General features: G+C 40.9%; 1 protein-coding gene across 7 annotated transcripts in view; it reads left to right on the top strand.

Moving 5' to 3' along the window:
• Window positions 1-26,555, top strand: part of WWC3 (WWC family member 3) — a gene marked incomplete at its 5' end in the record, with an annotated part of 212,287 nt that overhangs the window by 85,623 nt on the left and 100,109 nt on the right. For all 7 annotated transcript variants that reach the window (XM_081327450.1, XM_081327446.1, XM_081327445.1 and 4 more), the window contains 4 exons: window positions 15,293-15,369; window positions 19,276-19,355; window positions 19,863-19,992; window positions 23,696-23,845. In XM_081327450.1, the coding sequence (XP_081183576.1) occupies window positions 15,293-15,369; window positions 19,276-19,355; window positions 19,863-19,992; window positions 23,696-23,845 (437 nt within the window). The remainder of the gene's footprint in view (window positions 1-15,292; window positions 15,370-19,275; window positions 19,356-19,862; window positions 19,993-23,695; window positions 23,846-26,555) is intronic.

Here is a 26,555-nt window from a genome sequence, read left to right as displayed (position 1 = left end):
GAAGTCAATTCCTTTTCTTTTTCCCTTCTCCCCCTCACTTTTCCCTTTTTCTCTCACCCTTTGCTCGCAAAAGCCCCCCTCTCTCACACACACACTTCTCCCAGAAAGCCTTTCCTCCGTCTCTCTCATACACTTCTCCCAGAAAGCCTTTCCTCTGTCTCTCTCTCTAACCCATTCTCCTAGAAAGCATTTCCTTCATCTCTCTCATACATTTCTCCCAGAAAGCTGGGCTTCAGCTGATCGGCACTTCTGGGGGGGCTCAGCAGAAGTGCTGATCAGCTGTAGCTGCATGTGCTGATCCTGGACTCCTGCCCAGCTCACTTGCTCACCCTTCCCCCTAAAACAGGCCACTTGCTAAACACACCACTTGCTCACGCACCCTTCCCCTGAAAACACGCCTCTCGCTTACATGCCCTTGCCCCGAAAACACACTGCTAGCTAAACACGCTACTCGCTTATGCACCCTTTGCCCAAAAACATGCCACTCGCTAAACATGCTGCTTGCTCATGTGCCCTTTGTCCAAAAACACACTGCTCGCTAAATACGCCGCTCACTCACGCAGCCTTCCCATGAAAACATGCCGCTCGCTCACATGCCCTTCCCACGAAAATATGCTGCTCGCTAAACACGCCACTCACTCACGCGCCCTTTGCCCGAAAACATGCCACTTGCTAAACATCATTCGTATGTTCATTGGCAAACTTCAGATGGGCCTGGACATGTGCTTTCTTGAGCAGGGGGACCTTGCGGGTGCTGCAGGATTTCAATACTTCATGGCGTAGTGCAGGCATGTCAAACTCGCGACGTCACATGACATCGCACGATGTATCGGAACTTTTTCCCATTGCCGAAAATGGGATGGGCGCAGTTTCTCCGTGACGCTCCGGCCCGCGGGCTGGCAGTTTGACACCCCTGGCGTAGTATATTACCAATTGTTTTCTTGGTGTCTATGGTCCCAGCTTCCTTGAGATCATTGACAAGATCCTGCTGTGTAGTTCTGGGCTGATACTTCACCGTTCTCATGATCATTGAAACTCCACGAGGTGAGATCTTGCATGGAACCCCACAATGAGGGAGATTGACAGTTATTTTGTGTTTTTTCCATTTCTAATAATCGCACCAATTGTTGTCACCTTCTCATCAACCTGCTTGGCAGTAATCTTGTAGCCCATTCCAGCCTTATGTAGATCTACAATCTTGTCCCTGACATTCTTGGACAGCTCTTTGGTCTTTGCCATGGTGGAGAGTTTGGACTCTGATTGATTGATTGCTTCGGTGGACAGGTGTCTTTTATACAGGTAACAAGCTGAGATTAGGAGCACTCCCTTTAAGAGAGTGCTCCTAATCTCAGCACTTTCTCTGTATAAAAGATACCTGGGAGCCAGATATCTTGCTGATTGATAGGGGATCAAATACTTATTTTACTCATTAAAATGCAAATCAATTTATAACTTTTTTGAAATCGGGTTTTCTGGATTTTTTGTTGTTATTCTGTCTCTCACTGTTAAAATAAAGCTACCATCAAAATTATAGACTGATCATTTCTTTGTCAGTGGGCAAACATAAATCAGCAGGGGATCAAATATTTTTTTCCCTCACTAGGAAAGCAGCGGATGGAATGTGTGGATATCCCACACTCCACCTCTTCTTTCTAGAGATCCCTTTTGCAATTGGAGAAACCATGCAAAAATAGCAGTTGCTATTATGATTGGTGGGTTCCCTCCATACCATTGGGACTGTGAAAGGACATTTTCTTGTTTAGCCAATGATGCAGATAAGTTGCGCATGTAATGCAACAATAATGAGGGGCCCAACTCTTGTCCTGAACTATTTTGCATACAAAATATAGGTGGTGTGCCTTTTTGACAACTGCCATCATATTGTACTTTTGAGATGCAAATGTGACCTCACCACAACTGTAGCAGAAGTTATCTGCATTGTTTATACAGTTTGGAGGCATCTTGGCTTCTGGGGGAAAATATCACACAACTGTTCCTTGCAAATGTTAGGCAATGATACTTTCACAAGCCACCAGATGTATTTATTTATTTATTTATTGATGGGATTTATATCCCGCCCTATCTCCCGAAGGACTCAGGGCGGCTAATAACAAAACATATAATAAGTACAGAAATCAAGATAAAAATGAAATTGAGAACATCAGTGCAGTAAATTAAAATTAGAGAATTTAAAAAATGAATTAAAAATACTAAATATAAATTAATTAAAATGCCTGTCAGTCTAGGTCAGCCTGGTGGAACAGGTGTGTTTTGAGGCCGCGGCGAAAGGATTGGAGATCTTGGGCCATCCGAAGCTCAGGGGGGAGCTGATTCCATAGGGTTGGCGCTCCCACAGAGAAGGCCCTCCCCCTGGGGGTCGCCAGCCGACATTGCCTAGCTGACGGTACCCTGAGGAGGCCTTCTTTGTGTGAGCGTACTGGACGATGGGAATTTGTTCCCGGCAGCAGATGGTCCTGCAAGTATCCCGGACCTAAGCCATGTAGGGCTTTAAAGGTAAGTACCAGCACCTTAAATCTCACCCAGAGGACAACTGGTAGCCAATGCAGCTCACGCAGGAGGGGTGTAATATGGGAGTATCGGGGAGCTCCCATCACAACCCGTGCAGCTGCATTCTGCACCAGCTGAAGCCTCTGGGTGGTCTTCAAGGGCAGCCCCATGTAGAGAGCATTACAGTAATACGGGAGGTAACGAGTGCGTGGGTGACTGTACGTAGGGCATCTCGGTCCAAAAAGGGGCGCAATTGGTATATAAGACGAATCTGTGCAAATGCCCCCTAGCCACGGCTCCAATGTGATCTTCAAAACTGAGTCGTGAATCTAGGAGGACGCCCAGATTGCGTGCTCTATCAATGGGAGGTAACATCTCTCCTCCTATAGTCAGAGATGGAACCTCTTGGACTAAACGAGATGACGGTATGTACAGCCACTCAGTCTTGGCCGGGTTGAGTCGAAGCCTGTTTTCTCCCATCCAAATCTGTACCGCTTCCAGACAACGGGACATCACATCGAGGGCATCACTGGGTTGGTTCGGGGTGGAGATGAATAGCTGGGTATCATCAGCATATTGATGATATTTCACCCCGAAGCTACGGATGATCTCTCCCAGTGGCTTCATATAGATGTTGAACAGGAGGGGCGAGAGCACCGAACCCTGAGGGACTCCACAATTAAGAGGCCTAGGGCTCGACCTCTGCCCTCCTGCCAACACCGTCTGCGAACGGTCCGAGAGGTAGGAGGAGAACCACCGCAGAACGGTGCCTCCCACTCCCAGCCCCTCAAGACGACGCAGTAAGATACCATGGTCGATGGTATCAAAAACCGCTGATAGATCTAATAGGACCAGGACAGAGGAATAACCTCTATCTCGGGCCCGCCAGAGATCATTCACCAGCGCGACCAATGCCGTCTCCGTGCTGTGCCCTGGTCTGAAACCCGATTGGTACGGATCTAGATATTCAGCTTCCTCCAGGTTCAAAGGGAGCTGTCGTGCCACCACGCTCTCAACGACCTTCGCAAGGAAGCGAAGGTTGGAGACAGGACGGAAGTTGTTTAAAACAGCTGGGTCCAGTGCTGGTTTCTTGAGGAGGGGCCTTACCACCGCCTCTTTCAAGGCAGCAGGGAAGTACCCTTCACTCAGTGAGGCATTGATAACTGCTAGGAGCCAGCCTCGTGTAACCTCCCGAGATGCATAGACTAGCCAGGAGGGACACGGGTCCAACAAACATGTGGCGGCACTTAGTTTCCCCATGATCTAACTATAGATCTAACTATGTAACTATAGATCTGACCAAGACAAATATGCCTTGCAATAAAAGAACAATAAATTACAGTTAAGTAATAATCTTTAGTCACAAAGTGAAGATAAATGGATACACTTCCATGTGGTACCATTTTCATTGTTCTACCGTACTTTGTCGAGAAGTTAGGAAGCCTCACAATCATTAGACACCACTCTCCCTTATAGGCAAATATACTTGCCTGTGTTTAAATCTTTATTCTGAAATATCTAGAAAACTTTAGCGAACCAGCACCTTTACCACCTGTTTTCTAATTCAGTGTTTTTCAGCCTTTTCACAGATTGTATCACTTTTTGGACATGACAATATTCGAGTACTACCAGTGCTTAGCAAGGTATCAAAAACTTGATAACTAAAAAAAGGGGGGATTTTGGGCTTTACTGATTAGATTCATTTGTTGTTATAGAAATGGCTAGTTTACAGTATAATATTATGAAAAAGTAAAAAGTTGAGGTTCAATGTTAATGCTTACTTCTACTGCAACAGAGGAAGTCAGAAGTCAATGCCTTTTCTTTTTCCCTTTTCCCCCTCACTTTTCCCTTTATCTCTTACCCTTTGCTCGCAAAAGCCCCCACTTGCTCTCTCATTCACACTTTCCTTGCAAAAGCCCCCCCCTCCCTCCCTCTCTCTCTCTCTCTCTCTCTCTCTCTCACACACACACACACACACACACACACACACACACACACACACTTTGCTTGCAAAAGCCCCTTGCTCTCACTCAGTCACTCTTTGCTTGCAAAAGTCCCTCCCTCCCTCACTCATACTTTGCTCGCAAAGGCCGCTCACTCGTTCATGCTCTCCTCTCCACTTTGCTAACAAAAGCCTCTTCTCTCTCTTTCTGTGTTTTTTTTTCTCTCCCTCTCCTGCCAAAACCTGCTCCTTTTATAGTTTCTCCTTTCTGCTCCTTTTTTATTCTGGGTGCGCCAGAAGCTCTAATCAGCATGTAGCTGCACACACAGATCCTGGGGCTTCTGCCAAGCCCTGCAGCTCCAGCTGATCTGCAGGCCTGTGTGGTGCTGCTTCAGCTTGTTCCCTCCCCTGCTACACATGGCTAGAGGTTGCTTATCACATTCCAGGTGCTAAAGTACCACTGGTGATATGCATACCACCGGTCGAAAAGCCCTGTTCTAATTCACCTAACCAAAATATGTAAGAATTAACACATTTTATCTTGGAGGTCAATAATTTTCCAAAATTTGTAGGCCAACGTAATTTGAGGACTTTTTTCCATTGGGATCAGTTCTTTTGAATCTCTTCATATTTATCATTTTAAGTTAGAAGAATTTATTTTTAATCTGTCTATATTGGCCGTGACTAGGGGGGCCTTCGCCCAGGTTCGCCTGGTGCGCCAGTTGCGGCCCTATCTAGACCGGGATGCCCTGTGTACGGTCACTCATGCGCTCGTGACCTCTCGTTTGGACTACTGCAACGCTCTCTACATGGGGCTGCCCTTGAGGGCCACTCGGAGGCTCCAACTGGTACAGAATGCAGCTGCGAGAGTTGTGTTGGGAGTCTCCCGATACTCCCATGTTACACCTCTACTCCGTGAGCTGCATTGGCTCCCAGTTGTCTTCCGAGTGAGATTCAAGGTGTTGGTAATGACCTACAAAGCCCTACATGGCATGGGTCCGGAATACCTTGGGGAGCACCTGCGGCCGGCATCAACTTCCCTCCGCCCTGTGCGTTCCCACAGAGAGGGCCTCCTCAGGGTGCCACCGATCAGAGAATGTTGATTGGTGGCCCCCAGGGGGAGGTCCTTCTCTGTGGGCGCCCCGGAGCTATGGAATCGGTTGCCGGTTGAGCTCCGGATGGCGCCCGACCTCCGCTCCTTCCGACGCGATCTGAAAACGCATTTGTTTGAACAAGCCGGCTTGGCCTGATGGGGGGTGGGTTGGGTTTTTTATCATTCTTAATATTTGTATTTATTGTTTTTTACCTTGGGCATTATGTTTAATTCCTTTTAACTTTTGTATTTTTTGTATTTTATACATTTGCCCTGTTCACCGCCCTGAGTCCTTTGGGAGAAGGGTGGTATACAAATAAAATTATTAATAATAAAAATTAATAATATTGGCTTTCATGAAATATTGCTTCTCATTTCAATTATAGAATATACATCCCAAAACAATTCATTATAACTTATTTTTTCACAGGGATTACAGCAATTTTCAGTTTTCATGAATGTTTTCATAAATTTATTCCAACCCTTTTCAATCATTTATCCATTTTTTTAAGACAACATCTCCTTTCATTGGAATTTTAAGACCTAACAAACTTTTAATTAAAAGGGACGCGGTGGCTCAGTGGGTTAGGACGCTGAGCTTGTCGATCAGAAGATCAGCAGTTTGGCGGGTTGAATCCCGAGTGCCGCGTAGCAGAGTGAGTGCCTGTTACTTGTCCCAGCTCCTGCCAACCTAGCGTTCGAAAGCACGTAAAAATGCAAGTAGAAAAATAGGGACCACTACGGTGGGAAGGTAACAGTGTTCTGTGCGCCTTTGGCGTCTAGTCATGCCGGCCACATGACTACAGAGACGTCCTCGGACAGGCGCTGGCTCTTTGGCTTTGAAACGGAGATGACCACCGGCCCCTAGAGTCGGAAACCACTAGCACGCATGTGCGGGGGAACCTTTACCTTTACCTTTAAACTTTTAATTGACTTACACAAGCCTCTAGTTCTAGCCTATTCCCAATCATCCTGCTTCTTAATCATGCAAACTCGTGCTTCTGATTTTACCGAGGGAGGTACTGTATGCTATTTCAGTCAGCTGTGGTTTCTGGAAATAATCTTCCTTGTACATTTCTTTTTACTTGTCCATCATCTACCAAATAGATCTGTGATACTTTTAACAAGGAGTTTTGAGCTATCTAAAGTTGTCTTTCAGACATACCACCTACTGTATTGCATGTAACATCCAGAAGATGTTTGGATTGATCAGAAGAATATGAAACATCTAAAGAAGTTTATTCTACATCAGTATAGGACAGTATAGGACACATTTTTTTCATATTTAATTTTTAGATTTCTTATATCCCAGGCACACATAACCAGCAGGCTGATTCATTATCATATAATCCAAAACCATCTGTGCTTTACACCCACCCCTTCTTGGGTTTAACAATCTGCGCCCTTAAAATTTTAGAGGACTGTTTCCCCACCTCCACTTAGAGATAATCTTGGGACCAGGAGAAATTTTTGCTTTAATGAACTAACAATGCCTGCAATTAATTGGATGCTTGTATAATCCTTTAAGTTCTGGATAAATTTGACTATCCCACAGTTTGATGCACTGATAACACTAGTGTAATCTTGGAGAAATATTAATACAAATTAGACACCACCACCCCAAACACACAGAATATATCTTTTGTGGAAGACAAATTGGATAACACAAAGACACACACAATACACCTGTTATATAATTTCTTATAAATGCTTTATGCATTCATCCAGTCATTATTCATCCTTTGACTACCTATGGATTCACTCCCCTACTCCTCAGAAACACTTCTAACCCATGCTTGTCCTTGAAGTCACCCACCTTCAGGAGCTTCAGGCAACAGTGCCTTCTTCAGGAACAGTTACTATACCAAGGCTTCCTACAAGTGTCTGTCTGATTGCTATAATCAGGAATCCTTTCCTGCATTCCATGAGAAATGGTATTCTACTTTCTAACAAGCATATCCTATCTCTGAAGTCATATAAACTACATACTAAATTTATTGGACCATTCCTTTTTGGCACAATGTCAGTCGGGTGGTCTTTTATTTCCATTTTCTTGGTATGCTGAAGATACATCAGTTTTCCCATAATCCTCACTGCTTCAGGAATAACTTTCTTGTGCTTAGAACACCTTGACTATCCTTTCTATTTTGGCAGATAGGAAAAACGTTGAAATGGAGCAGATGCTGGAGAAGGCTGGATGGATTATTTAAAATAATGTTTGGCTCTAAAATTCTTGATAGGAATGTGTATATGTCAACAAGTAGCTGCTCTTAGTACATAGAAACATAGAAAACTGATGGCAGAAAAAGACCTAATGGAATTAATTTATTATTTTTTAATTACCAAGGTTTCCGATAAACTACAGGTAGTCCTTAACTTAAAGCCATTCATTTAGTGACCATTCAAAGTTATAAAGGCAGTGAAAAAAGTGACATGACCATTTTTCATGCGTATGACTGTTGCAACATCCCCGTGGTCAAGTGATCAAAATTTGGATGCTTGGCACCTGGCATGTATTTATGATGGTTGCACTATCCTGAAGTCATGTGATCATCTTTTGTGACCTTCTGACAAGCCAGATTCACTTAACCATGTTGCTAACAACTGAAGTGATTCACTTAACAACTGTGGCAAGTAAAGTTGTAAAATGGGGCAAAACTCATTTTGCAAATGTCTTGCTTAGCAACATAAATTTTGAGCTCAATTGTGGTCATAAGTAGAGGCAGTGCTTTTTTTGTAAAAGAAAAAGGTGCTGGAACTCACACATGTCATACAACCTGCCTTGCCTACCCTACAAGGTTCCATTCAAAAAAGGTGCTGGAACTCCGTTCTGAGCGTTCTATGAGAAAAAAAGCCCTGAGTAGAGGACTACCTTTATGAAAAAAGTAGCAAAAAATCAAAATTGGCAGAGGAAACAGTTGGAAATAGCTTCACTTTTAGTATTATAATTGATTCCTAGCTATGTTGAGTAGAATGAGTGTTAGAAAGTTCTTTTCTGTTTGAATCTGATCAAGGAGCTTGAAAATGTCCATGATTTCAATCCTTTATATGTTAACTACTTTTGTAAATTAATTTCTGTTGTGAAAGTAGATGTGTATGCTTTGATTTTCTCAGAAATAGAAGAGCTGAGCTAGCAATTGTGACAGATATTGAGGCAGACCTAGTGTCAGGACCCACCCCAAACCACGTCTTAGGAAGACAAAACTCTTGGAGCCAAATCTTAGTCCAAAAGGAATCTTTACTATGACATGCTTGGTTGTAGGAGGCGAGACAGGACTTAATATTTCCACGAAGTAAATCCTTATAAAGAGTTCCCGGTTTAACCCCCCTTAATCCCCATTTGGTCAGTCCCCCATCCTTCCTCTCGTATCATCCATCTCGTGGGAAAAAGGAAGTTAGGACCCTTTTGTTTATTGCTGTCTTCCGTGACAAAAACCAGATGCTAGCCCCCCCTTTTGTTTCCCCAGTTCAAAAGGCTTCTCCTTTCCTTTGAAATGCCTATTGCCGGTTCAATACACATCTATCCTCTTCTCTTCGGGAGATGGCAGAATCCATGGGATATGTTTGAAACATTCCATTTATGAATATGATATAAATGGATTCTGACAGTCCGCTCTCCTTAGAAAAAAGATGTGTCCATCTGTAGGGGGAGAAAAGAAAAGAGAAGAAAAAAAACGTGTAAATGTTAACTCGGTTTGTTTGAATATTCTGTATGAAATCTCTTAAGCAGCTTTGGTGCTTTAACGTGGTGTTTGCTGACCCATTCATTTTCTGAGGAGGGGAGGTGTTTCCAAGCCACTAGATATTGAGTTGTTCCATGATGTTTCCTGGAATCCAGAATTTCCTTCACCTCGAAATGTTGTTCTCCTTCCACCATGATGGGAGGTGGTGGTGGTGGAATTTTTGTTCGTAGGGGAGATTGTTGTTCTCTCTTTATTAGACTGCAGTGAAAGATTGGGTGTATTCGTCTAAGATTTTTAGGTAGTTCTAATTCAACTGTTACTGGGTTTATGATTCTTTTAATTGGAAAAGGTCCAATGTATTTTGGTCCTAGTTTTTTACAGGGTTGGAGAGACTTAAGGTATTTTGTAGACAGATATACCATCTCTCCCACCTTGAACGGTGTGGGATCGGATCTTTTCTTGTCTGCCTGTGTCTTGTGTGCTAATCTAGCCTCTGTTAATGCTTTTCTGACAATAGGCCAGGTGTATTGTAACTGAGCAATCCATTCCTTTAGTTCTGGAATTACCAGTTCTTTTGGAGTTAGATCAGGTATGGGGTTGAAGCTCTGGCCTGTGGCTACTTGAAAAGGAGTGTAACCTGTGCTGGAGTGAATTGCGTTGTTATATGCCACTTCTGCGAAAGGCAGCAGGTCTGTCCAATTGTTCTGCTGAAAATGTACATAACATCTTAAATATTGCTCAAGTACAGAGTTAGCCCTTTCCGCTTGCCCGTTACCCTGAGGGTGATGACTAGATGTCAGTCCTTGGGTAGTTCCTAACAGAGATAAAAATTCCTTCCAGAATGCTGAGGTAAATTGCACCCCCCTGTCAGATATGATGCGTTGTGGTGCCCCATGCAATCTGTAAATATGTTGTACAAAAGGTTTTGCTAATGCTTTTGCAGTTGGAATTTTTGGGCAAGGTATGAAATGGACTTGCTTAGAGAACAGATCAGTAACAGTCCAGATAACAGTGTTTCCGTTGCTTTCTGGTAGTTCCACAATAAAATCCATGGCTATTTCTTTCCATGGGGCTGAGGGATTCGCCACTGGTTGTAACAGTCCTGGCGATTTCCCTTGTAACCTCTTGGCCATTGCGCAAATTTGACAACTACCCACATAGCTTTCTATGTCCTTTTTCATAGATGGCCACCAAAATTGCCTTTTAGTTAAGTGTAAGGTTTTTACAAAGCCAAAGTGTCCTGATTTTGTATCATGGCACAGTTGCATGAAATTGATTCTCTGTGTGGCCGGTATATATAGCTTCTCCCCCACCCATGGCAGTCCATCTTTAATTGTGCACACATGTTTATTTTTCTGGAACCATTCATCACTTTCCAAAGATTTCCTGAATTCTATTCCAGTTTGGCTATCTACCTTCGGCTTCATTTTTTCTTGTGCCCTGGTGGTGACTGGTGCTGCCAGTTGTTGTTCCGGTACAAGTGGTTTAAAGTCAGTAACTCTTGTGCTGTTATATTGGGGCATGCGGGATAATGCATCTGCCAGGAAGTTCTTTCCCCCCAGTAAGTGTTTGAGAGTGAAATTGAATCGGTGAAAGTGTTGGGACCAGCGGGCTTGCTTAGGAGTGAGCTTCCTGGGCGTTTTTAGTCCTTCTAAATTTTTGTGGTCAGTCCAGACCTGGAAAGGTATTTTATTTCCTTCCAAAAATTGACGCCAAGTTAATAATGACCACCTTAATGAGAATGCTTCCTTCTCCCATATTGGCCATCGTTGTTCAGTTTCTGTAAGTTTCCTGGATGTATATGCGCAAGGTTGCAATGCCCCCTCATCATTTTCCTGTAGTAATACGGCTCCGACTGCTACGTCGCTCGCATCTGCCTGTATTACAAAAGGTTTGTTGGGATCTGGGTGTTTAAGTACAGGTTCCGCAGAAAAGAGTCTCTTTAGCCTCTCAAATGCTGCTTGACATTCCATTGACCATTTTAGAGGCTGGCTGGGTTTCACGGGTGACCCCTCCTTCGTTTTCAACAAATTTGTGAGGGGCATGGCTATTTGGCCAAATGCGGGGATGAATTGGCGGTAGAAATTTGCAAACCCCAGGAAACTTTGCAATTGCTTCCGTGTGCGGGGGGGTGCCTACTCTAGTACTGCCCTGACCTTCTCTGGGTCCATTTCGATGCCCTCTGGGGATATGCGATATCCCAGGTAGTCGATTTTTTCCTGATGGAATTCACACTTCGATAATTTAGCATATAAATGGGCAGCTCGCAACTTCTTCAGGACTGCACTGACTAGTTTGATATGTTCCTCTTTGGTTTCTGTGAAGATAAGGATGTCATCGAGGTAAACCAGGACCCCCTTATATAGGTGCTCTCTCAGTACGTCATTAATTAATTGCATAAAGACTGCGGGGGCCCCTTGCAGTCCGAATGGCAATACTTTGAATTGATAGCACCCCATTGGGCAGTTGAATGCAGTTTTCCATTCGTCTCCTTCCTTAATCCTAATACGGTAGTATGCTTCCCTCAGGTCTAGTTTGGTAAAAATCTTTCCTTTCGATAGGTGGGATAGCATATCCTTCATTAGGGGAAGGGGGTACAGATTACATTCACTAATTGTGTTCAAATTTCTATAATCCACAACCAAATGAAAAGACCCATCCTTCTTCTCCCTGAACAGAACCGGGGCGGCTACTTTGGGTTTGGCGGGCTCAATAAATCCTCTTTCTAAGTTTTTCTTTATGAATCTTTCCATTTCTGCCATTTCCCTTGGGCTCATGGCATACATCCTGGGTTTTGGGAGTTTTGCCCCAGGTTTGAATTCTATGGTGCAGTCTGTGGGGCGGTGGGGGGGGGAGCTCATCTGCTCTTTCCTCACTGAAAACCTCAGCCAGGTCCCTGTATTCCTCCGGTATATCTGTTAGCCCCTTCTCTTCCCCCACTGCTGCTGTCTCCTCCCTCTGGGTTGGGGGGGTGTTTGGGGGTTCTATGTTTTCCTGTTCCCCTTTTGGGAAATTGAGTTCTGCTGTCCTCCAGTTTATCCCGGGGTTCCATTTCTTCAGCCATTCCAGTCCTAAAATCATTGGGCATTCCATGCCTGGGGCCACTATAAACGTTATGTCTTCCTCATGGGACCCCAGGGACATGTGGAGTGGTAGAGTGGCTAGGGTAGCTGGTCCCCCCCTGCTATAGACCCGTCTAATTGACTGAAGGAGATTGGTTGTTTTAGCCTCCTCACTGGGATGCTCAGTTCCTCCACCAGCATTGGGCTGATGAGGCAGCGGATGCAGCCAGAGTCTATCAGAGCTTTCATTGGCTTTTGGTGCAGAGGAAGCTAATATAGTCACTGTCTTAAGTATGGGTGGAAGAGGTCCACTTACCAAAGGTTCTCCCTCTGAGCTGTCTTCCGAGGTGTCCACCGCCCCTGCAGTGTAGGCCGGAGTCCAATCCCAGGTTTTGGCAGGAATTGTGGACTCTACAGCCTCTGTCCCCTTCATGGAAGATTCTTTTGGGTTGCCTTGAGACTTCCCCAGCTTTTTGTAAGATGGTGCCTCTGTTTTGCGTGGAGGGGCTTTCGAACGACATTCTGCAGCACGGTGGCCCTCTCTCCCGCAATTGAAACATCCCTTTGATTTTTTAGCCGTGGCCGGTGGGTTTTCCCCCTCACGTGTTTGCTTGAGTGGCGGGCGGCCCCATGGTTTTCCTCTGCGTTGTCTTTTCAATAGGTCTATTTCCACTTCCTCTGCCAGGACATACCAGTCATCGAGATGGTAGGGGTCTCCCCGAGGCAGGCAAGCGTCATACAGGTCGTAGTTTAGACTGTCTTTGAAATGGCTGAGGAGGATGTCTTCTGGCCAGTTCAGCTTGCTGGCGATGGCTCGGAATTCTTGGGTATATTCGGCCACTGTTCTCCTGCCCTGCCTCACCGTCTTGATTCTCTCCCGGGCCTTCCGGTCAGTCAAAGGGTCCTCGAATCGTCGCCTCAAGGATGACATGAATCGGTTGAAGTCGTTGAGTTCTGGTGCGTTGGAGTCATGCAGGTTCACCACCCAGTCTGCAGCCGCCCCGTCCAGGGCAGATTGCACAATTCGGATGCGTGTTTTGTCACTGGGGATGTCCCGTCCGTACTCTTCCATGTAGCTGAGGACTTGGGTTAGGAAAAATCCCAGTCGTGATGGCTCCCCCTTGAATTTTGCTTCCAGGGGTGGGAATCTTTGGCTGGATCATTGTCTGCGCCGCAGAGTGTATCGCTCCTCATCTCGATCCCCGTCTGTGGGTCTGGGGGGGGTACCGCTGAGTCAGCGGCTCCTGTTCCATTGGACGGCCCTGGGGTTTCAGGTGTTGGATCCCTTCCGTTACCCCTCCAGTTGCGACCCCAGGTGTTGTGGTTTCCAGCTCTCTCCTCCCTTAGTGAGCTCAGGGTTGTTTTCATCAAGTCAATAGCTTTTTCCAGAATCCGCTCTTCCTCACTGGCGTGCAGGGAGTTCTCCATCTCTTGTTTCCATTCCGGTTGGTGGTCGCTCCGTCTCAGGGTCACTTCTCTCGAAGCCTTTTCCCACTCACTTTTCCTTCCAACGCCCATCGACCACCGGGGTTTTTGTTCGTGCTGCTCCGCCGTTTCCTCCCAGGAGGAATATGATGCTTCAGCTTCCCAATGTTTCTGGGAGTTCGGCTGGGAGGAAGGCTCCTTCTCCGTGGGGCTTCCTTCCCTTCTTGCTTCATCGTCAGACATCATATTTATTTGCAAAGTCCCCCGGTAAGGTTCTTCTTCCCGGGTTGACTTTCAGTGCAAGTCCTGTCTAATGTCAGGACCCACCCCAAACCACGTCTTAGGAAGACAAAACTCTTGGAGCCAAATCTTAGTCCAAAAGGAATCTTTACTATGACATGCTTGGTTGTAGGAGGCGACACAGGACTTAATATTTCCACGAAGTAAATCCTTATAAAGAGTTCCCGGTTTAACCCCCCTTAATCCCCATTTGGTCAGTCCCCCATCCTTCCTCTCGTATCATCCATCTCGTGGGAAAAAGGAAGTTAGGACCCTTTTGTTTATTGCTGTCTTCCGTGACAAAAACCAGATGCTAGCCCCCCCTTTTGTTTCCCCAGTTCAAAAGGCTTCTCCTTTCCTTTGAAATTCCTATTGCCGGTTCAATACACTTCTATCCTCTTCTCTTCGGGAGATGGCAGAATCCATGGGATATGTTTGAAACATTCCATTTATGAATATGATATAAATGGATTCTGACACCTAGTCCATAAATTACATATAACCTATGGTGCCTGAGCAGTTTATATATCCTTGTCTCTTTTGAATTAATAATTATGGTTATTTAAATGGTATCTGGTAAAGATTTCCTAGTTTTCCTAAGTAAAATACAGAAATAAATTAGTTGATTTGGATATATGTAGTGTGAATAAATGTGGGCTTTGTAACAATTCAGGGCAGTTTATACAATTATTTATTTAATAAATGTCACTTTAAGGTGATTTCTTCCCCTTTATATTTAACAAACTTACTTTATGGAAATCCTACCACAGGATGGTATATGTAAAATGTTCAGTAAATAAAACCGCATGTTTTCTACTGTTCAATCTGTTTATTGAAAAGAGTAATATTGGAAGTTTTTGAACTATATATTTTTTTGCTGTCATTATTTAAATGTATTGTCTTGTAAGCTTATTTTCCAATATGGTTTAATTTTGTTCTATGTGACACTACTTTTATTATTTTTCATTAACTATGTTTTCTATATGGCACAGTATTTTGAATTGAAGTAATTGGACATTATTACAAATACTACTGTTCACTAACTTGGAGTAATAAGTTTAGTTCCTTTTTCCTTACTGTTTATGTTATAAAATGCTAAATTCTAATTCTTGATTGTAAAATAAATACTAACATTGTCTCTTGATAAACAGTGGACTTAGCTTTTTTAGGTGAAAACATACTTTTAGATGAACAGATAGATTACATGCTCTCACTTTATTAGTAGCAAAATAAGAATTTTCTGCTTGTTAGGAACATTTTCTAGAGTTTATTTTGAATACTTATTTTTTCTGATTTTCAGCATATTCTGGATTTTCAACGAACACTAAATACAACCCATCTCAGATTAAAGCAGAAATAGCTAGTCAACGTGATAGAGTGAGTAACATTTTTAAAAATACTGTATATTAAATGTAATTATTTAAATTCATGTTTTACGACAACAGAAGAACTGCTTGTTAGGAAGAATTGGTGTAATATATGTATAAATATTTAAAGTACTTTTTTTTTCAGAAAGTATGTAATACGTTCTGATAGTAATTAAGCCATTACATTGCGTGATCTTTTTATTTATGGTAACATTTTGAGACGCAATTGCAATTTAGGATGTAGGGATTAATTTAGGGAAGTATGACATAATACTAATCCTAATATTTTAATTATTTTTATATTTTATACTCTAACCTGCTGTAAATATGTTGTAAATTTTATAGTTTTAGATTATCTAAAGCTGGTCTATGACAAAGAATGTATTATTTATTCATATGACATAAAAATAACATTGAATAGCACAATGTAATACTGGTTTTCTTGGTAGTGCTCATTGTTGTTGTTGTTGTTGTTAGTTGCGAAGTTGTGTCCGACCCATCGCGACCCTATGGACAATGTTCCTCCAGGCCTTCCTGTCCTCTACCATCTTCTGGAGTCCATCTAAGCTCACGCCTACTGCTTCAATGACTCCATCCAGCCACCTCATTCTCTGTCGTCCCCTTCTTCTATTGCCCTCAGTCTTTCCCAGCATTAGGCTCTTCTCCAGTGAGTCCTTCCTTCTCATTAGGTGGCCAAAGTATTTGAGTTTTAGCTTCAGGATCTGGCCTTCTAAAGAGCAGTCAGGGTTGATCTCCTCTAGGACTGACCGGTTTGATCGCCTTGCAGTCCAAGGAACTCGCAGGAGTCTTCTCCAGCACCATAGTTCAAAGGCTTCAATTCTTTGGCGCTCAGCCTTTCTTATGGTCCAGCTTTCACTGCCATACATTGCAACTGGGAAGACCATAGCCTTGACTATACGCACTTTTGTTGACAGGGTGATGTCTCTGCTTTTTAGTGTGCTGTCTAGATTTGCCATGGCTTTCCTCCCGAGGAGCAAGCGTCTTTTAATTTCTTGGCTACAGTCCCCATCTGCAGTGATCTTGGAGCCCAGGAAAATAAAATCTGTCACTACCTCCATTTCTTCCCCATCTATTTGCCAGGAATTGAGAGGGCCAGATGCCATGATCTTGGTTTTCTTAATGTTTAGTTTCAACCCAAGTTTTGCACTCTCCTTCTTCACCCGCAACACGAGGCTCTTTAGTTCTTCTTCACTTTCTGCCATTAGAGTGGTATCATCTGCATATCTTAGGTTGTTGATGTTTCTTCCGGCAATCTTAATTCCAACTTTTGATTCATCTAGCCCTGCCTTTCTCATGATGTGCTCTGCATATAAGTTAAATAGGCAAGGTGACAGTATACAGCCTTGCCGGACTCCTTTCTCAATTTTGAACCAATCAGTGGTTCCATGTCCAGTTCTCACTGTTGCTTCTTGGCCCGCATATAGATTTCTCAAGAGACAAATAAGATGGTCTGGTATGCCCATCTCTTTAAGGACTTGCCAGAGATTGTTATGATCCACACAATCAAAGGCTTTAGCATAGTCAATGAAGCAGAAGTAGATGTTTTTCTGGAACTCTCTAGCTTTCTCCATGATCCAGCGTATGTTAGCAATTTGATCTCTAGTTCCTCTGCCTCTTCGAAATCCTGCCTGTACTTCTGGTAGTTCTCGATCCACATACTGCTGGAGTCTAGCTTGTAGAATTTTAAGCATAACTTTACTAGCATGAGAAATGAGTGCAATGGTGCGATAGTTTGAACATTCTTTGGCACTGCCTTTCTTTGGAATTGGAATGTAAACTGATCTTTTCCAATCCTGTGGCCACTGTTGAGTTTTCCAAATTTGCTGGCAAATTGAGTGTAGCACTTTTACTGCATCGTCTTTTAAGATTTTGAATAGCTCAGCTGGAATACTGTCACCTCCACTAGCTTTGTTGTTGCTCAGCTTTTCTAAGGCCCACTTCACTTCACATTCTAGGATGTCTGGCTCGAGGTCAGTGACCACCTCATTGTGATTATCAGGGACATTAAGCTCATTCTTGTATAGTTCTTCTGTGTAATTTTGCCACCTCTTCTTAATCTCTTCTGCCTCTGTTAGGTCCCTGCCATTTTGGTCCTTTATCATGCCCATTTTTGCATTGAACGTTCCCTTCATCTCTCCAATTTTCTTGAAAGGATCTCTGGTCCTCCGTATTCTATTGTTTTCTTCTATTTCTTTGCATTGTTCATTTAAGAAGGCATTCTTATCTCTTCTAGCTATTCTTTGGAATTCTGCATTTAATTGGGCATATCTTTCTTTTTCTCCCTTGCCTTTCGCTTCCCTCCTTTCCTCAGCTATTTGCAAAGCTTCCTCAGACAGCCATTTTGCTTTCTTGCATTTCTTTTTCTTTGGGATGGTTTTGGTTGCTACCTGTTGTACAATGTTGCGAACCTCTGTCCATAGTTCTTCAGGCACTCTGTCTATCAGATCTAATTCCTTAAATCTATTTGTCACCTCTACTGTATATTGAACAGGGATATGATTTAATTCATACCTGACTGGCCTAGCGCTTTTCCCTACTTTCTTTAATTTAAGCCTAAACTTTGCAAGAAGAAGCTCATGGTCTGAGCCACAGTCAGCTCCTGGTCTTGTTTTTACTGACTGTATAGAGCTTCTCCATCTTTGGCTGCAGAGCATATAGTCAATCTGATTTCTGTGTTGACCGTCTGGTGATGTCCATGTGTAAAGCCGTCTCTTGGGTTGTTGGAAAAGAGTGTTTGCTATGACCATCGTATTCTCTTGAAAAAATTCTATCAGCCTGTGCCCTGCTTCATTTTGTACTCCAAGGCCAAACTTGCCTGTTATTCCAGTTATCTTTTGGCTTCCTACTTTAGCATTCCAATCCCCCATGATGATAAGGACATCATTTCTGGGTGTTAGTTCTATAAGGTGCTGTAGGGCTTCATAGAACCGGTCAATTTCATCCTCTTCAGCACCGGTGGTTGGGGCATATTCTTGGACTACTGTGATATTGAATGGTTTGCCTTGGATTCGAACTGAGATCATTCTGTCATTTTGAGGATTGTATCCCAGTATTGCTTTTCCTATTTTTTTATTGACTATGAAGGCTACTCCATTTCTTCTGAGGGATTCTTGCCCGCAGTAGTATACCTGATGGTCATCTGAATTAAATTCACCCATTCCTGTCCATTTTAGTTCGCTGATACCTAAGATGTCAATGTTCAGTCTTGTCATCTCTTGTTTGACCACGTCCAGCTTTCCTTGATTCATGGATCTTACATTCCAGGTTCCTATGGAGAAAAAATCTTTACAGCATCGGACTTTCCTTTCACCACCAGACATATCCACAGCTGAGCGTCCTTTCGGCTTTGGCCCAGTCGCTTCATTCTTTCTGGCGCTACTAGTACTAGCCCTCTGCTCTTCCCCAGTAGCATATTGGACGCCTTCCGACCTGAGGGGCTCATCTTCCAGCGTCATATCGTTTTGCCTTTTGGTACTGTCCATAGGGTTTTAATGGCAAAGATACTGGAGTGGGTTGCCATTTCCTTCTCCAGTGGATCATGTTTTGTCAGAACTCTCTGCTATGACCTGTCCGTCTTGGGTGGCCCTGCACGGCATAGCTCATAGCTTCATTGAATTACGCAAGCCCCTTTGCCACGACAAGGCAGTAATCCATGAAGGGGGGTAGTGCTCATACATAGTTTGAAACCAAATTGCAATTTTATTGTACATTGGAAGAAGTATAATGCTATTAGGTTTTCTGTCTAATTAGCTAATTTAGTTAAGTACAGAAAGGTCATACTGTAATCTCAGACTCAACCTATATTAAGAAACTAAAGTGATCATCAGCTGAACTATCAGTTGCAATAATTTGTTTGGTTATCAGCACAATTGTTTCTTCATGGTTTTATCTCAAGCTTTCTAGATTAAAGAGAGAATTAACACAGATGAAGCAAGAACTACAGTACAAAGAAAAAGGAGTAGAAACATTACAAGAGTAAGTTGAAATGACAGGGCTGTTGTTCATGTTAATGTTTTATAATGTTGGCAACAAAAAGATGATAAAATAATGATATAAAATAATTTTACATCTTGTTTTATTTTCAGTTTTAGTGGTGTGAGCAGGTTTTTTTTTAAAAAACAAACTATAGCTTTTACTTAAGAAATAACCCTCCTGGTGCTGCTGAATTAGTATTTGTATAGAACAGTCTCTCCCTTCTCATGACATCTGTGCATTGTATACAGTAGATCCTTTTACTTTTCCACCTCTTCTTTCCCTCTCTATCTGTATCTATTGATAGAAGGGTTTGAAGGACAGTACTTCACGTAATTTAATATAAATGGCAAGGTGGAAAGAGCTTTTAATACTCGCCACCTCCACCACTACTTGTGACCATCCAGTTGAAAAAAGAAATAAAAAAAATCTTAATATCAGACTTCAAGGTTTATTCAGATTCGTATTAACAAAAGTGAGTAAATTTTCCAGTGTATGTTTGTGTATTAGGATTGATCGGAAGATGTCTAATTCTCATATGAATTATAAATTGGATGAAGCCCAAGCAATAATGAATGAACTTCGAAGCATCAGGAAAGCCATATGTTTGGGTGAAAGAGAAAGGCAAGATTTAATGCAAGTAAGAAGTAAATAATGTTTATGGTTTTATAATGTCTGCTAACTCTTATAATTCTTAGGTATGTCCTTTTTCTTAACCAGTAATAGAAAAAAAATGAATTACTATACCTTGTTATTTAGTGATTGGCATATTTTTGAAGCATATGTACTTCATATTTTGTTGTATTGACACCGAGAGTCACTTGCCTTTGAGATGGCAGCTATAACAATTGGATAGATAGAAATATGAACATTTTTTGTAATTCTTAATAATGTTTTTAACTGACTTTTGTTCAGGATTTGTCTTGGCTATAAGTGTAAAGTCAATTATCACTTCATATCTAAAATAGCTAACCAAATACAACTCTTAGACCAGTGTAGGCATCTCTAATACAGCAAAAGCAATGATATTTTTCAGGCCAATTTCTTCTTTAGCTCATCTTGAATTTACCGATATCTAATGCTAGAACTAGGGACGCGGTGGCTCAGTGGGTTAGGACGCTGAGCTTGTCAATCAGAAGGTCAGCAGTTTGGCGGGTCGAATCCCGAGTGCCGCGTAACAGAGTGAGCGCCTGTTACTCGTCCCAGCTTCTGCCAACCTAGCAGTTCGAAAGCATGTAAAAATGCAAGTAGAAAAATAGGGACCACTACGGTGGTCTAGTCATGCCGGCCACATGACCACGGTGGTCTAGTCATGCCGGCCACATGACCACGGAGAAGTCCTTAGACAGGCGCTGGCTCTTCGGCTTTGAAACAGAGATGAGCACCAGTCCCTAGAGTCAGAAACGACTAGCACGCCTAGTGCAGGGGAACCTTTACCTTTATCTAATGCTAGAACTGGAATGAACTGAAGGAATTATTATGAGTTTGGCCTTGGTTTACAGATCAGCTATAATTTTACAGTGTTGCTAGAACAGAGACCTTTTTTAATCACATAAATCCTTCTTTGAAGATAATGTTGACCTCAAGATAAGTGCTGAAAACAACCTAACTTTGAAAGTTATTTACTTTTCTTTTTAAAGAGTCACATACATGTATCTACATAGGTAGACCATAACTCTTAAGTCATCATCCATTACTGTACTGTTAATTTTATTACTTTTTACCTACCATGACTATTATCATGTACATTGGCATTTTATAATATAAGAGCAAAACACTCATAGTCATACGAGGTTTAGAATTATGAAAAATTTAAAATGTCAGTTTTTCCAAAAAGAAAAATGAGAAGAAATTAAGAAATACAGTTAAAATAAATAAATATTGCTTTAATAACGATTTTGGAATAGATGGACAACATTCATTAAAACAAATCCTATTTATTATAAATTTAATGATACTTATTTCAGGCTATTTTGCTGAAAAGTATAAACAGAGAGGTTCATCACATCTAAAATTATAGTATGGTAGTTAAAATGATCTAATTGAAGTAAAAATGCTGTTCTTTTACTAGTAAATTTCAAAAGAGCAATTCAGGGGTTTTTTGTAATGAAAAGAACTTAGAAGTTGTCTATACTTGCATCATTAATACACAGCAATATTATTTTGAAGATATTTTTATTTATATATCCTGTTTCTAAATCACCCATCTCTCTGTGCTGTACACAAAAGTCTAACCACAGAATTTCAATAGATGGATATTCTAAACTGAAGTATAAAATCTTATAAAATCACATGTATCACTTAATCTAACAAGTTTATTAGTAAAGTGATTGGTAATTTGTTATTTTTTGTGCGTGCTTGGTGTAAAAAAAACAAGAAAGGTAATAATCGTGTATAAACATTTGAATGTAACAATTTATAAATCATATCATTTACACATAGTTGATTAAGGTGAGCAAAATTACTACCACAGTAATTTTATTTTTTAAAAAAATCAAAATAACATTGGAAATATAATAGAAAAGGGCTATCAGTAGAATTCAAGAAAGAACAGTTCAAGAAAAAACTATTTTGTTTTCTTTGTTGGTTCAAATTCTTTGCAGTAATGAATCAATTGTCTTCAACCTGGCTAAAGGGGCAAATAGAGTGACAGGCAGTGTTCCTATAATACAAGAATGTTTAAGTAGGAAAGCAAAAAACCTACACAGAATAATTTTAAAAAAATGTTTCTTTTTTTTTGTCTCTGATGTTTATAATGTGCAGGCCACAGAATTTTAAACCTTGTAGCACATGTCTCCAAATTCTAAGTTTGCTTTACTTCAATTCTTATAAATTTGAGAACTGTTCCTTTTCCATTTACAAGTTTATTCTACCTCCACCTCTCTTCATTGGTACAGGTAGTCCTCAAATTACAACCATTTGTTTAGTGACTATTCAAAGTTACAACAGCACTGAAAAAGGTGACTTATGACTGTTTTTCACACTTATAACTATTACAGTATTCCCACAATCACGTGATCAAAATTCGGGCACTTGGCAACTGGAATGTATTTATGACAGTTGCACTGTCCTGAGGTCATGTGATCACCCTTTGCAACCTTCCTGGCCAGCTTCCAACAAGCAAAATCAATGGGGAAAGCCAGATTCACTTAATGACTGCATGATTCACTTGACAACTGCAGTGATTCACTTAACAACTGTTACAAAAAGGTCACAAAATGATGCAAAACTCACTTAACAACTGCCTTGCTTAGCAACAGAAATTTAGGGCTCAATTGTGGTCATACGTTGAGGACTACCTATACTGTTGTACTCTGTACAGTGTGGAAGTTCATTTGTTCATTTTTTATTGTATGTATTATTTTAATTTTTAATTTTCATTGAAGTGACTGTATTCTTGACAGATAATCACTGCTAACAGATTTTAAAATGCAGTTAAAACACAATTTTTTAAAAACTCCTAAAGGGGACTAGAATCCATCCAAATGAATTCAGTTTATAAATTAAGTATTTTCATGAACTGAAAATAAAAAGAAGTAAATTGTGTTACAAATCAGGAAGCTATGTTTTTAAATTATAAAGTTATAAATTAATCTTCTTTCAGCTTGGTTTTGGAGGAATAATCTGATTGAAACCAAAAATTTCTATATAAAGATGCAAGAATTGAAGTTTGTGCTATAAGAAAGGGTGGGTTTTTTTTTCTTAAAAGATACTTTTTGCTTTTACAATGGATGAATGTTACTGAATTGCTTAAGACAGGGGTATCAAACTCGTAATGTCTCACGACGTATTGTGACTTTTTCTATGGCTGGCAACGGGATGGGTGCGGTTTCACCATGACACATCTGGCCTACGGGCCGGCAGTTTGACACCCCTGGCTTAAGAGATTTGTAGAACACAGCTGCCTACTATCTGTCTATCCCTGACTTTTTTTTCCATTGCTGGTAATGGGATAGATGCAGTTTCGCCATGACACATCTGGCCTGCGGGCCGGCAATTTGATATCCCTGGCTTAAGAGAACTGTAGACACAGCTGCCTACCATCTGTCTATTCCTACTGGATGGTAGTTGCCTCAAATTAAGAAATAAAAGCAACCTTCATAGAGAGTTTAGCACATTATTTTTACTGTTTAGTTTCAGATTTGTCCATGGCTATTGTGTTTATTCTCTTGGGAGCTATTTTAAAATGTTTGTGTTCTATTTAATATTTCTTTAAACTTTCTTCCTTGTAAAGATTGTGTTTTGTGAACATTTTTGCTATTTTGCTATTTTTTAAAAAGCTATTAAACTATGAAAAAGTTTTCATAAAATTGTGTTCTTAATGGTCCTTTTTCCCCCCCAAGAGTCTGGCCAAGCTGACAGATGGATTCAGAAATAATTGTTGCATTACAGAATCTTTTCATGATCTTCAACATAGTTCTGGTTCATTCAATGACCCCAACCTATCTCAACTATATTGTGATGCTTGTTCTCAAACTGACATCATTGGCAAGGTATATACTATGTTTTCAGAGAAAAAGTTGTCATTGCTATTGTATTAAAATATGGCTACTCTTCTGTTACATACAATACATATAATATTTTAATATAATTTAATCAAATCAAATCAAAACAGTGTTTCATATGCATTGGTGCAAATAAGAAAAAAACATGTTGTATACTCTTGAAGCAAAATATAAATTAGAAATCTTATGGATCACATTTATGACCGGCATGTTATCTATTTCAATCATGCTGAATTACTTTTTTTAAAAAAAAAAACCTATAAAATATAGAGCAGACAGATTTATCATATATACATTTTTAAATACTGTACAATAATCAAATGATCAATAATCTAATCAATCATAGGCACAAAGGCATTAACTAAAAAGGAAGTACAAAAATCAAAATAAAATGCCTAGCTGTTCAGGTTTCCTTACTAGTAATGCTGAGGAAGTCAAACAACTTCCACATCTTGAGATACAAAACTACAGAAGTGAGGAAGAAACTCTTGCAGAATTTTCTCCTTAAAGAGCATGTACACAACAACTGTTCATTTGTTTGTTTGATTTAGTTGCCCCTGAATATTTTCTTATGTTGAGATCATTGAGAAATTTGTTTCCTTCAGATTTCAAAACAGATAGGATATTAGGTCCACTGGATCAACAACATTTTCTCTTTGTTGCTAGTGCTGGAGTTTTGAGAGAGAAACCAGTTCTGAAGATGTCAGGGGGCTGACAGGGATTCTGTAATAGAATCAAGCTTCCTAGGTTGGATCACTGAAGTTCTAGTATTTTTGGTGGCCTTTAAATCCACATGTCATGGTTCCGATAGATGAAACTCAGTAAAGAACTTTAAGGAAAGAATTCTTCCTTAGAGAACATTTTATTCAGGAAACAAAGTATTGGCACTACATAGTTGAACCCAAAACTAGATTCCCTTCCCCCAAATAAAAAGTAACATGTTGCAAGTCCCACCCCCACGAAGCAGTCATAAATCACACTCCAATTAGCCTGGAGTGCGGGCTCTCTCCCCAGCTCCTCAGCCCACCAAAACGTTATCGGTTTGTGTCCTTGAGTTCCTACAGAGCTGCATTGTTATTATGGCTAGCTGAGCTCAAGCATTCATCCCATCCCCCCTTCCACACCTGATTTTGAAACAGAAGAAAAATCATGTTAAAAGCAAAGTAAAAATGGCTGCAATTTCATCAGTTGTCAGAGCAGGAACATCCATGACAATAGGTCATGGATAAATCTTTCAGGGATTTGAAATTGAATGATTTAAGCTGCCAAAGAGGTTTGAATTTGCCTTAATTATTAAATGCCCATGGGAGGGAATTTCTCTAAAAATAGAGATCTCTTTGATATGGTAGTAGTAAATATCCTGAAATTACAATTTGTATTGAGAAAGTGAGTATGACTGTGACAGTTGACTAAGACAACATTTCTACCAGAACTTCAGTATACTATAAATAGTACAGGTATCAATGTGTAGTGGTGATGATGGTTATGATGATGATGTTATCCATTCAGTCGTGTCTGACTCTTGGCGATGCTATGGGCCAAGTCTTTTCACATCTTCCAATCTTGATAGAGTGGCATAAACAAAAGTCACAATAACTATGACTGCATGATCAAAGCTGCTGTTTTCCATGAGCAGCACATATACAACATACATAAAGATGGGCAGGGCTTCAGTTGCACACGCACAGCCTCCACCTTGACTTTTTGGACCCTGCCCTATGCAGATGTATGTATGTATCAATCATAGTTCTTTCATAGTGTTTTAAAGTCATAACCTTTTATGAATCATAAAAGGCCATTGAGCTAATCCCCTCCCCCCAAGTGCAGAAATTCAAATACTAACATCCAAATCAGGTAGGTATGCAACTACTATTTGAATAGATTAAATGAAGGGAACTTCTTTGGGTACTTAACCTCTTTTCTGGGTAATTAGTTCCGTTGTCAAACTGCTTATACTATTAGGATTATTTTTTACCTCTAGCATTCAGTTATAATCTATATTTCTGTAATTTACAGTCTTTATTGTATGATTTCTCTGGAATGAAAGAGAACAGGTTTGATCTTTTCTGTGGCATATTTTCATTTCTGAGGAGTGCTCAGTCATGTTTTTTCAAGGCTAAAAATACCCACTTATTTCAATGTCTGTTTATAAAACGTTCTCTGAATCCTTCTTTTTTCCCCATGTTCACTGAAAAAATTATTGATTATTGTGAATACTTCTTCCTCAGTCATACTGCTAGATAGTGGGTGGCAAAATAATATGTGTTCCAGTATATTGTCCGAATCAGGAACACGCACAAAGACACTTGTGCTTCACCAGCAATGTCAGTTCTTTTTTTTATTGAAAAGTTTTACAGTACATTTTTGAATACAAAACCCCTCCCCTCCCCCTCCCCTCTCCCCAAACCTCCCCAACTCTCCCCTCCCCCCCTCCCCAACTTCCCAGAGCTAAATACAGGGTATAAAAATACAAACAAACATAATCTAAAATATGCAAACAACAATAAAATATTAAATTCTATCGCACTTTAACTCTTAATAAAATAACTACAAGCTAGTTATACATCATATAAATCCACTACTTATTCAAATGCTAAGTGAAACTTTTTAGTCCCATATTTATTCTGGATATAATCAATCCATCTTCTCCACTCCACAATATATCTCTGTTGCGATTGGTCTTTCAAATACGCTGAGA

This window comes from Vipera berus, assembly GCF_964194415.1.
Source record: "Vipera berus genome assembly, chromosome: 4".
NCBI classification, from domain to species: Eukaryota; Metazoa; Chordata; class Lepidosauria; order Squamata; family Viperidae; genus Vipera; species Vipera berus.
This window is presented reverse-complemented; position numbering and strand designations above follow the sequence as displayed.